Raw genomic sequence first — 14,830 nt, 5'->3', positions numbered from 1 at the left:
CTTATTAAGTGCAAAATCCTTTGTTTTATAGTAGTCATGCTGGAGTATAAATTGCTCTCTGTCTCTCTCTCACAGATTTGCAGATTTCACTGTTCTACTAGTATGATATAGTTGAGACGTGCATCAACTGTATTATTGATGTATCGACTGTATGTATATACTAATATACATACAGTCGATACTAATATATATACATATATACTAATATACATACAGTCGAGGCAAATTATGAACAATCAGTGAAAAGATATAAAGTAAAGGCTCCAATTATTGGTTGGAATTTTTTATGTACATAACTAAATTGCTTTGTATTATTATATTAATTAATGAAATTAATATAATAATGGCTGTACCTCCTCCATCTAGACAAATTCAGCTTTCACATAAATTGTTTTCAACTTTGATGTCATAATTATCATCTTTTTCTGCACAAATCTAATGAAGTTGAATTCTGCTTAATTGGTCACAGGTAGTTGTTCTTTTCCTTTAATTTTTGTTAGAAAAATTTGGGTGACCTGAAGAACGTACCATCCCCTTTGTAAATTGGCCAGACTTGCAGCAGAAAGGAAGAGAGAAACTTCTATGCCCTGTGACTTTACCTTCAGTGCTTTCTGTAATTCCTGTTTTCTCTTTGTTCTTATTCCTACGTGGATAATTATTAGAATATTCCAAAAGAAATGTGTTCAGATTTTGTATGTTTGTAATGAGAGTAAGCTTTTTATATCCATTAAATTGCTTTGTCTTACCACATTTTAATTTTAGAAAATTATTTGGTTTATAACAATAAAATGATAGTGTTTTGTCTTTTTAAGGATTCAAAGACAACAATTTCAAAGACTGTGGGAATTGGACACTTCCAGGATAATTGAATATTTGCTCTCGATTAAGTAGAATATACCTATTGCAGAATTGCTACGCATGTATATATGTATGTAAATAATTTTTACACCAATAATAAATTGTTTAAGTGTTTGTTATTACTAATTCAAACAAATAGTTTACTCCTTTATTCTCCTTGAAGTATCTGAAAGAGCAGGTTATATGGACATTATATATTACTGAGATGTAGTGCCAAAAGAAGTCAGAAATTTTTTTTGCAATTCCATTCTATTCTCTAAGACTAAAAAAAATCAATCCAGTGTGCTAAAATGCATTTACATGTACGTCATAAAACTATTTTCATGTTGGCAACATGGATTCAAATTGCATACAGTCGGTCCTCGTATAACACGTGTTTGCATTACACGAATTCGATCATACACGATTTATAAATAGGAGAACGTTATCTTATATAACACAAACCGAATTCGCTTATACACGATTCGCCTTTGTGTTTACAAGAAATGGCAGTCGAATGCGGAATCACCCCAACTGAACGCAACACGATAGGAACGAAGAAGATTCTGAAAATGTATTTATGTGTTTTATATCAGTGAAGGGGAAACACATTTCACCATAATAACGTAAAAACCAACACAATTCCAGCTATCGATATGATCGCAAATGCAATTAGATGGAGTTTACTACCAGTTTATAACAGATTCCACTAGCAGAAACGCAACTGGAAATTGTTTTTATTGTTTTATGGTAGTAACCCCCAGAAATGTGCTTTAGTAAAATGTGAGGTGTTAATAGTGTATCTCGGCCTTTACGGTGTTGTTTATTCAGTTGCTACACGCGCGCAGCTTTGTTTCTGTGTATCAAGCGTGCCACCTCGTTTGTAATTGTGCTTTATTCCCTAAAAATTAGTAAAATACTTAAAAGGGATGAAAAGGAAGTGTCCTGGCTAAGACACCGCAGATTCAGAGAGAAAAAAAAAAAGAAGCAATATCGATAAACAGAGGCGGACTGGGTCAAAAATTCTTACCCGGGAAAATTTGTAGTGGCCTCATACTACGGTTTATGGCCAAAATCACACCGGCCTCCGGCCCACCGTGGTTTCCCCCGTAAGGCTTATGGCCAGTCTGTTTCTGTCGATAGAGAAAAAATATGAAATTGTGAAACGCTTTGAGCGAAATGAAAGACCATGTGATATTGCACGTGCTACAGACCTAAATGAGGCAACGCGGAGAATTACAAAGAATGCAGAGAAAATAAAAACCACTTTCATAGCAGGAACAACTCAAAGTGTAATTAAAATTCATTAGATTAAGACACAAAGAATTGGAAGAGATGGAACGGCTGTGATCTGTTTGGATAGAAAATCAAACAAAAAGCAAGTTTGCTTATGATAGAAGCAAAAGCATTAGCAATATTTTATTACGACTTACGTATTATAATTTATACTTACGTATTATAAAATACGTAAGTATTTTATTACGACTATTTTATTTAATATAATAAATTTTTTACGAATAAAATACGTATTTTATCCGTAAAAAATACTATTTTAGTATTAAAAAATACTAAAAATACTTTATTATAATATAATATTATTTTTATTACGTATTTTAATCATTATAAAATACGTAAGTATTTTATAACGATTAAAATTACTCGATTATTTATTGTGTTTGGTAATGTTTTGGTTCCAAATGTGTGTTCAATCTTGGGTGGTTGGCACCTAACCCTACTTTTCCCATAGGGCCTGTTGTTTATATTGCAAGATTTTGCATTGCACGAGGGTTTCTAGGAACGCAACGTGCTACACGAGGACAGACTGTACTTGCATTTTATTGGTTTTCTTTGAAAATTCCTGGTAATCATGTCATCATCAGCCATTTTCAATCTACTGCAGGATGAAGGCCTCTTCAGCAACTTTCCAGTTCCTTCTGTTTTGTGCAATGGCCATCCATTTACTACCCACAAACTCATGAATTTCATCTGTCCATCTCTGTTGTTGTCTTCCAGGTTTTCTCTTAGCTCCTCTTGGGTACCATTCTGTTATTTTCTTAGTTCATCTGTCATTATGTCTTCGAGTTGTGTCCTGCCCAAGACCATTTTAGTTTTGATAAGAATGTTCTTTACTTGAGTTTTCTGCCTGATCCATGTGTTTCTCTTTTTATCTGACAGTCTGATTCCCAATATAATTCATTCTGTTCTTTATTGTGTAGTTCTCAGCTTCTCTTCCATTCTTTTGGTGAGTGCCCAAGTTTCACTTCCATAAGTCATGGTGCTTCATTATTTTATGTTTCAAACAAATTGGGATATTGCTCCTCAGTATGTGACTATATTTCCTGAACGCTATCCATCCAAAATTTATTCTTCTCTTGAGTTCCAGCCATTTATTATTATTACAGCTAATGACTTGTCCCAGGTAAGTATAAGACTCCACCTTTTCAATTACTGCTCCTTCAATCATTACATCCCTTTCTGTGGCATACTTGTTCATCATTACTTTTATTTTAGCCATATTCATCTTTACTAACTCTGCATAACTAATTAAGATTTTCCTCTAATTCTTTGGGATCGTGGCTTATGATCACAATGTCATCTGCAAATCATAAATGGTTTAGGTACTCTCCATTCATATTGATTCCTTTCTGCAACAAGTCTAATCTGAAAGCTTCTTCAAGGGCAGCAGTAAACAACTTCGAAGATATTGTCGAACTCCTTTCTTGTTTTTAAAATTTGCTACTGTCTTTGTCTAGTCCAATAAAGGAGGTAGCGTTCTCATATATTTTCTTCAAAATCATAATAAATGGGGTATCTATGCCTTGTCTTTCCGGTGCCCGAAACATTGCCTTATGCTGTATGGAGTCAAATGCCTTTTCATAATCCACAAATGTTTTATATTCATTTTCTTTCTCCATTAGCTGTGATATTACGTGAGAGTGATCCATAGTTGAGAATCCTGTCCTAAAGCCAGATTGCTCTTTCGGTTGATTCTCATCAAGTATTCTTTCTAATCTGTTAGTAATGAACCATGTGAGCAACTTGTAGATGTGGGATAACAAGCTAATTGGTCTATAATTTCCAGTTTTGGCATACTTGCATTATATGGGATATATCAATGTGCCTGATATATCCCGTATAATGCAAGTGCAAATCTAGGTTTAGGGCCTTGTGTCACTTATCAGCGGGATGGGGGGAAAACACCCTACCTTAACTAAGCACTCCACCCCCTATTCGACGACTCAAAACAATCAGAAAGAAAACGCTCTCACAATAATCACCCAATCACAGAATTCGATCGTACAATCAATGCCTAGGGTGTTTTACCCCAATTGTTTTTAAATAGCAAACTTGTTTACTGATTTTAAAATAGCCGGATAGGGGAAAAAAAAACACTCTACGTCAGCTAAGCAACCCCCCCTCCTCAGATTCCCGGAAAAAATTAAATTTTCATAATTTCACTTTTACTAGAGTAATATAAGTTTTTTTTATTATTATTATTATTATTATTATTTTATTTGATAATTTTGCATTTCCAAGCATACATCGGTTTCCCCTCGTACGCTGTTGTATTAAATCCAAAACTGCAGACGTGTTTTCTCAATCTATGTATAAGTGACACAAGGCACTAAACCTAGATTTGCAAGAATGACGTCAAGCACATTGATTACAATGCAAGTATGCCCCAATTTCTGATTTATCTCCTTTCTTATGCAACAAAACTATGATTGCATTATTCCACTCCTTAGGCGTCACACCGTGTCTAATGCACTTTGTTGCCCTTAGCCAGTTTTTGTGTCATGTCTCTTCCTCCCAATTTTAACACCTCTAGAGTATTAGCATTAGTAGAGGCATTTGATGCAAGAAAGCAAGCTTATGCAGCATCAGCCAAAAAAATAAAAAAATAAATAAAAAATAACCACTTCCACTTCACCCCTCTGTTCGTTCGAAATACATGTCCAGCTGAGCCTTAAACTTATTTAGGCTATCAACTTCCACGACAAGGGATGGGAGTCTATTCCACCAACCAACCACCCACTGGCTAAAGGCAAATTTCCTCACGTCTATCCTACATCTGTCTTTTCTCAATTTGAATTTATGCCCTCTCAGGTGATTATTCTGAGCAAGAGGAAGAATCCCATCAGCATTGAGAATGCTCAAGCCATTCAAGGCTTTATACACCTCTATCAGATCACCTCGCCGGTGCCTAGTCTCCATATACTGTAATTTGCAAAACTTAAGCCTTTCTTCGTAAGAGCACCCCTTTGTTCCATTCACTAATCTTGTTGCCCTTCTCTGTACTCGTTCCAGCAGCTCTACATCCTTCTTGAAATGAGGCCTCCAGACCTGTATACAGTACTCTAGGTGTGGCCTGACCATTGCCTTATACAAGAGAATAATCACCTCCTTATCCCTGCTAGAAAAATTCCTATATATCATCGACAATACACCATGAGCTACTCTTGCAGCCCGTCTGCAGTAACGTCATCTTCCCCCCAGGCTTTCTGATTTTTCATTTTCTTCGATGCATGTTCTACCTCATCAGGAAGGATATCGGGTATGTCATGTGTTACTAATTTGCGATCCATCTTCCCCACTGCTGGCATCATTCCCTCGCTCCTTGTATAATTCTCTATAATAGTCTTCTGCTTTTTGAATTATGCCTTCTCTGCTATTTATAAGTACACTATCGCTATTCTTCAGTTTCAGTATCATTTTTCTTTCTGTTAAATTAGCAGCTCATGGCTGCTAATTTAAGTTCCTTGATTTCCCTTAATGCCCGTTCTACTTTTCTTGTGTTAAATCTTCTTATGTCCTCTCTGAGTCTCTTTCTAATAGCTTTGCATAACTCAGTATACTGAATTTTCTTCTTGTCAGTGTTTATCTTGCTCTTCATTTGTCGTCTTCCGCTCATCATGACAAGTGTTTCTTGACTAATTGTTTCTTCTTTGGATTTCTTTTTACCTATAGGTTTCTTGGGCTTTATCACTTTCAGAAAGTTGTAATATTCCTCATCGATATCTTGGTCCTGAACAGTCTGTAGAAACTCAAAGTTGTTCTTAAGTTCCAGTACATACTGCTTGCTTTTTCTCCTCTTCTGTTAACTCAAAGACCTTTGTATTATTTACTCAAGTCAGTTTTTTCCTTTCTTTTCTTACATATATATCAAGTGTGCATCTTACCATTCTGTGATCACTTCCAGCATTTACCATGTTCAGGATGGTAACCTCATTCACAATATATCTTCTGTTAGTGAGGATGAATTCGATTTTATTAGTTGTTAATCCATTTGGGTTCTTCCATGTCCACTTTCTGTTCACTTGAAAAAAGTGAAAAAAATGACTTCTTGAAAAAAGTCTTCATTACTGACATTCCTCGAGATTCTGCAAATTCCACATCTTTCACCAATTCCAAAATTTCCTATAGTTCCCCTTTCTGCACTGTTTTGTATCTTTCCAACCTTAGCATTGAAGTCCCTCATAATGATAGTGTAGTGGGTTTTCTGCTCATTCATCTAGAAGAGTCTCAATTTCAGTGTACATTTCTTCAACCTTTTCATCATCATGGCTCGATGTTGGTGTATAAATCATTATAACCTTTAGCTTGTACAACTCTTAGAAATCATGAGTAGTAGTCTTGACACCCGTGGTGATATATTTTTGAATTCCAAAATGTTGTTTTTTATATCTTTATGGACCAGAAAACCAACTCTACCTTCGCTCCTTTCAGTTTCCATTGGTATACAGCAGATTTCCACTTGATAAACTTTTTTATAAGTGATTCATTTCTTCTTGTTTCAGCCAAACTGATGATATTCCAGTTCACATTTTTTAATTCCTTTTCCAGCTCTAATATCCTATCTTCACCGATGAGCAAACTTATGTTGTAACAGGCCAAGTTCAGTTTCCGTGCATGGCAGCCTGGTCGTACCCAGAGATTCTTAGCACCCTCTGCTTCCACTGTGATCCTCTCGCTGCCGTAAGAGGGGGAGTGAAAGGTGCTGGGTCTGAGGGCCATTTGTTTCGTCATGCTGTCATGTACTGGAGCGTTTGGTCTTTTCCTCTTCATGCTGACCAGGCTGAAGAGAACCACTCTACATGTTCGTTGCTACCTAAGTGACTTAACTGGGCTTACCATCAACGTGTACACGAGTGGATTTTAGGGAGGCAGGCAGGCCAACCGGACTCATGTATTTTAGTTTTAAATAAAGTTTACTTTTCTTCCAAATTTTAATTTTGTGATATATTTTCCAAATGTGGACCTACCAGCATGTTATGAGCTTCAAGGTACTGAAGGTTCTGCTCATTCTTAGTGCAGTGCATAGGATTATCTACTGCATGGTTTTGGCTTTGTTTTAGTATTAGCTCCATGCTTTCTCTGTGCCCTTGTATACTTGTCTAGTTTCCCTAAGATGTTTTAGCTTAATTCTCTTATTTGCTCTTCAAAAAAATAATATTGGGATCAGCTAACCCGAGGACTCTCTAAATGTATGGGGTATCAGATACCCACTTTTCTTATGCTATATATATAAATTACTCTACAAAAAGTATTCAGCCACACATTAACTTCATTACCACTCACTTCAATAGCATTTTGGTGCTCCTTTAGCAGCTATGACACATTCCACCCTGCTGGATAGGTTTCCCACCCTGCAAAACAGTGAACAGTTATGCTATATTGTGGGATGTGTTAGCTTGGCACTCACTTGATGCTCTAATTCTTCCCACAGGGTTAAAATTGCTCTGTGATTTCTATTCCAATTTTTGTACATTCATGTCCATGACTATTCTCAAACAGCACCACTAGTATGTCATAGAAAATTGCCTTTTTGAAACAAACATGGATCTGAATTGGCACATTGTAGGGAACATGGAATTGTCCAAACTGTTCAGCTAGGCAGGCATCGGTGTATTTATAAGTCCCCTCACTACTACCAAAGGTCATTGGTGGTTAAACACAATCATTGAGAATGAAAATGAGAGAACAATGAATAATTACAATGTATTTTGACAGCAGCATTCTCCAGGCATCCTCCACACCCACCCATCTGATTGTAATAGGGTGTAGTGAGATCAAAATTGCTCCATAGAACTGATTTGCAAGATGTGACCTAATCGTGATTTGCTTAGGCACAATTCTCCCATGAAAACTGAGGCTGTGGGGCTTCATGGTAATTTTTGTACAGACCTCATCGCCTGGTTGATGTTTTGTAGGGATGTGTGAAGAGATTGTTGTACTACTCTTCCAAGTACTCTCTGGTCACGTGGTGCGAGCTTTCGTAGTCTTATGTGTTGCTGGACAGGGTGGTATCATCATACTACCACTACCGACAGCTGACTTTTGATGATTTAGGCTGTCAGGTGTCATGTGGATATAACTTCGCAACTGAGATGGCTTGTTGTATTACCTGGGTACCTGCCTGCCCACTGATGACTGAACCAATCAGTTTCGAAACGATCGTCTAGAGGCTAGTTTGTGAATTGTTTCGTTCATTAGTGTTCTTCTCGTTCTGAAGGTTGAAGAAAGTGTCCGATCGCATCAAGAGGTTAGCGGCGGTCCTTTCAGCTGAGGTTTCCCCGTTGTGGGGAACCTCCTTTAGGAGGGTAGTAAGTGATTGATTTTCTTTTGTTTTACGTTTCTTTGAAATTTATTTCTGCCAAGTTAGATATTTTCTTTTTTCGTTTTGCTGGTGTCAGGCAGGACACGAGATTTTTTAACTATTCATTTTCCTTAAGGAACCAAGATTAATTATGGCACAGTTCTTCTTTAGAGAAAGAACAGTGGAGTTTCAGACTACAGAGGTTTGTCTAATTAGAGAGGTAATGCGAGGAGTGACTCAGGTTGTTTCGGTTCACGAGATAAAAGGATTAACTCCATTACCGAGGCAGAAATATCAGTTGTTCTTGAAAACAATAGAGGCAAGAGAAAAGGTTTTGAAAGGGTTTTCTATTAGAAACGTAATGATCAAACCTGTGCAAATTGGTAACATACGCAAAGTGGTTACTATTGACAGGTTTCCGGTAGAAATGTCTAATAGTCCTGTCGAGAGTTTTTTTAACAGGTTTGGTAAAGTTGTTAAGATTCATAGTAAAGAATATGAGGAATGGCCAGGCGTGGAAACAGGTACGGTGCAAATTCATATTGATATGAAAACCCCCGTGCCAAACATCATCGATTTGATGGGTCATAGGTTATTAATAAATTACCCAGGAGTTCAGAAAGTTTGTTTGAGGTGTGGAGGTAAAGACCATTTGGGAGCAGAATGCCAAAAATCATGTTGTTTTAATTGTAATGGCACCGGTTATATAACGGCCAACTGCCTTAATAATTGTAAAAAATGCGGAGCTTCCACGCATAAATTCATTCAATGCCCGGAACGCACGTTTGCCGAAAGTTGCTGGTGGGGGAGGACAGCAGAAAGCGAGCGAGCCACCAAAAGATATGCCTAACGCTGAGAGCGCGGAAACTATAGTAGCGCAGAGGAGTGAGACGCAGATTAAAGAAATCATACCAACGTTTACAATAGCGTACGATATGTTGGCAACACAATCGGAACACGCAGAACTAACCGAGGATATGGAAGCGGAAAATACAGTACTAAATGTACATAAACGGGGGGGAGAAGGAAGAAATAAGCGGTAAAACTAAAAGAGCAAAAGGGGGAACAGAGGAAATTCAAGAAGAGACCGAAATAAAACAAATAGAGGGGGAAAGAGTTATCAATTTTGTCAGGCAGTAAGAAAGATTGCAAAACACTTTCGGGGTCTGATTTGGATTCAGATGGCATACAAACGAGGGAATACGAAGGGATAGAATGGTTAAATGTAGTAGGAAACACAAAAGAATACAGGGAATATAGGCGAAGCTTGGCGGAAATTGTTAAAACTCGAGGAGAACCGAATTTTCTTTGGAATGAAAACGAGGAGGGACAGGTAGTTAATATTCAGTTCAACTGGGGCGATTTCGTTATTTCCAATATTAAAAACAAGAATGTTGGAGATCTTACTGTGTTGCTCACCAGTAACAAATTAAAGATAAATGCCGAACATAGGAATATCTTAGCAGAAGTTTTAGTAAAGTTCTGCTCATAATGTCAGGAATAACATTTATGTCATTAAATGTACAGGGTCTGAGAGCGATTAACAAACAAAGGATGATATGGCAAATTATGATGAACATGGGGTGAAGATTTGGTTTCTACAAGAAACCCACTTCACCAGCTTAGCAGACATCCAGCAGTTTCAAAACAGATACTGGTTGTTAGGATTTTGGAGTTTTGGGACAAATCGATCCACAGGGGTGGGAATAGTAGTGGTTCCTCCAATTTTAAGGACTGTACGACTGGCAGGTAGGGATACAGAAGGTCGGGTTGTGGCAGTGGATTGGAGTTATGGGGGGCGCACAATTAGACTAATCTGTGTCTATAGTCCAAATTCCACTTTAGAAAGGAAAACTCTGTTTCATGGGCTGGGCAACTATATGAGGGGGTGCAGTGGATTATAATGGCAGGGGACTGGAACTGCGTTCCTGACCCCATTATGGACAAAATTCTGGCGGGTACCCCGCATCATGGTACGGGGGGGGGGGGGTTCGTGAATTAATTGAGGTTTGTACTAAATTAGACTTGGTAGACGTCTGGAGGGAAAAAAATCCGAGGAAACGAGCGACCACGAGAATAGCCAATAATATAGGAACTAGGATAGATCGCATTTATGCAACAAGTCAGTTGAAGGATAAGATAACAATGATATGGCATGTGAAATTTGGGGGGGGGGGGTCGACAAGTTTCAGATCACATGGCAGTAATGTGGAAGGGAGATTTATTTACGAACGTTAGTCTGGGTAATGGCTATTGGAAGCTCAATCCAGCAGTTCTGGAGAGAGAGGACTGGGACTTTACAACAGTTATTAAACAGATAGTAGAGCAAGGTAGAAATGAGTGGAAAATGTTGGTGAAAATTAAAGTGCTAAATCATTTTATTACTCCAAAATTAAGGAAAGAAACGAACAACGCAGAAATAGACTGAAAGATCTCCTACAAGAAAAAAGAATTTACCACCGGTGCGGGGATGAAAGTGCAACAGCGGAAGTACAAGCGATTATTGACGGTATAATATTGGAAGAAGAGAAAGAAAAGGCGCGAAAAATACAGCTGAAATTTAGGGAGGCTGATAGTCCTTCAGCTGCGTTTTGCCAAAGAAGACTAAGGCTAAATAATTTAGCCAAAACGGTTCAGGAAATTAAAGACGATGACAACACACATTCAACAACGCTAACTATTATGAATAGTTTTGTAAATTGCTATGAAAAAGAGCTTGCTTTGCAAAAAAAAGAGAGAGACAACTCCATTTGGACGATTGGACAATTCGCACCCAAGCAAAAAGCATTACAGGACAGGGAAATAATTATGGGGGATCTAACTGTGGCTCTAAAATCATGTAAATTACAACGCGTGCCGGGACCGGATGGTTTGGGGTTTGAATTTTATAAGAAATTTTGGAACTTGTTAACGCCTATTCTTCTGGCCGTCTTTAACAAATTTTTCCAGGAAGGGGTTGTACCCGAAGGCTTTTTAAATGCCTATACTACTTTCATTCCGAAGCATGGACGGGATTTAACGAAAATTGCTAACTGGAGACCTATAACGTTGGCTAATTGTGACTATAAAATATTTGCAAAGATTTTGGCAACTAAGTTAAAACGCGACGTCACCCAGGTAGTTAGAAGCACACAGTGCTACGGTATACTGGGGAGGCTATTAAAAGATATATTAGAATATCGGAAACGAAAGAGTTACAATTTAGCGTTAGTGGCAATCGACCTAGAAAAGGCTTTCGATAGAATCGACCACGACTACCTTTTCTCTATAATTAAAGATACGAACGTAGGATCTCAGTTGTTTACAGTCCTGAGAAATCTATATACACGTAGTAGCACGCGACTTTTGGTAAATGGAGAAATTTCGAAAAACATTAAAATTGATAGGGGAGTAAAACAAGGATGTCCGCTTAGTCCTTTGTTATTTACGTTAGCACTGGAACCACTACTGGGAAGAATAGACAGAACTGAAGCCATTCAGGGGATACCGTTGCCAAAGCCGGCAGAGCATTGTAAATGTATAGTGTATGCGGATGATGTTACCGCCACTCTCACTATGAGTTATGCGGTGGAAGAATTTATGTCACTCATTACTACTTTTGGTAAAAAGTCGGGGTTAAACATAAACGAAGATAAAACTAGGATAAAATTGTTAGGGGAATGGGTACATCGGCCTTTACCACAACGAGAAGTGGAGTCGAATAAATCGATTCAAATATTGGGAGTTCCTTTTAGAGAGAGTCCCATGCTACCTGTAGGAGGGCTCACCACTAAAATACGGGAAAGTTTAAAAGAGTGGGAAGTGGGACAATTTTCTTTTGAGAACAAATCCATTATTGTTAGAACTGTAATTCTTCCTAAAATCTTATACACGGTGTTTATAACAGGAATCACAGCTAGGACAATGAGACGATTTTACGTTCCAACATTTCAGTTTCTATGGGGAGGAAAACGGCAAGAAATAGCGCAGAAATTTTTATTTTTACCGTGGGAAGATATGGGAATAAGTATTCCCAAAATTAATTTGAGGTGTAGCTGTAAGAGGCTGCTGGATGTGGCTAATATGGTGCAATCTATCCATTTAGTAGCGGTACTGATAAAATATTTTATGGGATTTAATACAGCCCTAATTAAAGGCGGCAATTATCTAGGGCCAAAAGCAGAGACAATTCCTATATATTACAAAAAAATTCGGGATATGTGCATGCAGTCAAGGGAGAAAGATATAGATCCTTTTAAGGGGGGTTTAAAACAACTCTACTGGACACTGTTTAACTCAGAAAAGCCAAATTTAGGAAATAATGCCCAGTTGTTTTTTAAAAATTTAAAAATTGGCAGAAACTACCCATCACGTATTGACTTTTCGTGGAGGATTGGTTACGGAAACATACCAGTGAACAATATCACATATAGATTTAGTCAGACAGGCAACAGATTATGTGAATTTTGTACCGAAATTGAAACAGTGTACCATTTATTTTATTACTGTCGATTCGCGCAGGAAGTTTGGAAAAGAATTTGTAGATTTTTGAGGATAAGACAGTTCACACTAGAGGAGGTAATTTACTTGCAATTCGATCATCCCTTGGGCAAGAAAAAAATGTTCACTATATTTTTAATTACAGAGGCAAAATATCATGTGTGGAAGCTTTGAAAACGGAAAAGGTTTGGGACCTTTAGGGGATATCTTTGGGACTTGAAACAAACAATGTCTGCTTCCATGCAAAGGTTTTTACAGTTGGAAAAATGGCGTTTAGGGTCTGATGTTTCTGAAAAGGTGGGGAGAGCCACCTCTTCTGTGCAGTTTGGTTGGAGATGAGGTTCATCTAAAGTACTGGTTTTAGTTATTTTAGAGAGAGAGAAAAAAAAAAAAAAAAAGCAGCACCTGGGTTTTTTTTCATCTATTACAAAATTCAGTTTTCTTGATAAAAAAATCTAGATGTCTTAGGTTCTCATCAAAACCAGTTCCATGATATAGGTTTGAATTTTATAACTCAAAATTTGTTTGGTTAAATAGATGTGGTCCAATGGATTTTTTTTCACATTTAATTCATAATAGCTGTGAAATGATCGTCTAAATTTAGAATTTTTATGAGTTAGATTTGAATTTTATAATTCATTTGTTTGGTTTTATAGATTTGGTCCAATGGGTTTTTTTTCACATTAAATTCACAAAAAGCTTCGAAACGATCGTCTGGGTGGTGGTACCGCTGAAAATAAATAACAGTAGTCTTCTCTACTAGAGAAGTGTTATTTATTTGAAGTAATTCAATAGTAGCTATCTTGTGAAGGCAACCACATTATGAGATACAATTAAAACGATGCCTTCTATGCTACAATCGTAGCTCAAATCTATGGGTTAACTATGGTGTATTTACACCGATATTATATAGTTAATTATCAAAACCCATAAGGATTATGCCTAGTGCATTTAATTTTCCAAATATATTGTAATGTATTATTTTCACCCATAAGAACTTTCCTGGGTAAAAAGCTTTCCTGCATAAAAAGTTTGTGATAAAGAATACACAGTAGTATTATTATAATGATGTTTTCCCACTTAATACTTTTTTTAAATATAGAAATTATTTATTTATATATTAAAAAATATGAAACATTTTGGTAATCGAACAAGTTAGTGCTAAGCATCATTTTAGTTCATAGTAAATTACCGAAGTAGGTGAAATGGCATCGTTTCTTGACATCTCATATCGTGAATGCCTTCACAATGAATTACCCTGATATTGCACTACTTCCAATAAGCAATGCTTTGCCACTGGAGAGACTAATGTTACTTATTCTCGGCAGATATTCGCCGAGAATCCACTGTCGAAGTGTTGCTTATTCTAGGTAGTTCAATATCAGGGCAACTTGTTGTGGCATTCACAACATGGTGCAAGGTGGTGAAAACTGCACCACCTTTGGATTTCGAAGTAACACACAATTTTTAATATTTTCATTAATTTATTGAAACATTATAACAATACAAATTCTTTCTTTCAAAGTACAAGTACTTTCTCCCACTGGTCACGAAACATTGGCTCGGCTGTGCACGTAAATCTGCCAAACTTGACTTTATTGAAATATTGCATGTATTCGAAAATTTGGTGAACAAAAAATTTATTCTCACATGCAAAATATCCTGCAAGCACCCATGATTCATAATATGAGATGTCACAAAAACGATAGCTTGCTCGATTAGTGAATTTTCCATAGTCTGAGGCTTTCAATGCTAAAACCTTTTTTAGTATAAACTTTTTGATATAATGGAAGTGACATATTGCAGTTTTTTTCGTTGATATCCATAATTGAATAGTGTCGACCGTGTGAAGCATTTGCCATTAAGTTCTCATTTTTCTGAACAGTTCTGAATTACTTAGTGGATTGTTGTATATCT

The 14,830-nt window shown here is 37.0% G+C and overlaps 1 protein-coding gene across 1 annotated transcript in view; it reads left to right on the top strand.

Moving 5' to 3' along the window:
* Positions 1-14,830, top strand: part of LOC150091578 (DNA mismatch repair protein Msh3-like) — a 274,897-nt gene that overhangs the window by 246,387 nt on the left and 13,680 nt on the right. Inside the window, exon 20 of the mRNA XM_090369011.1 lies at positions 813-928. Within this exon, the coding sequence (XP_090225137.1) occupies positions 813-891 (79 nt within the window). The 3' untranslated portion in view covers positions 892-928. The remainder of the gene's footprint in view (positions 1-812; positions 929-14,830) is intronic.

The sequence above is a fragment of the Mastigoproctus giganteus genome, chromosome 1, assembly GCF_048544385.1.
Source record: "Mastigoproctus giganteus isolate SK-2022 chromosome 1, ASM4854438v1, whole genome shotgun sequence".
In the NCBI taxonomy this organism is placed as follows: Eukaryota; Metazoa; Arthropoda; class Arachnida; order Uropygi; family Thelyphonidae; genus Mastigoproctus; species Mastigoproctus giganteus.
Note: the sequence above shows the minus strand (reverse complement) of the source record. Positions and strands in the feature narration are given on the sequence as shown.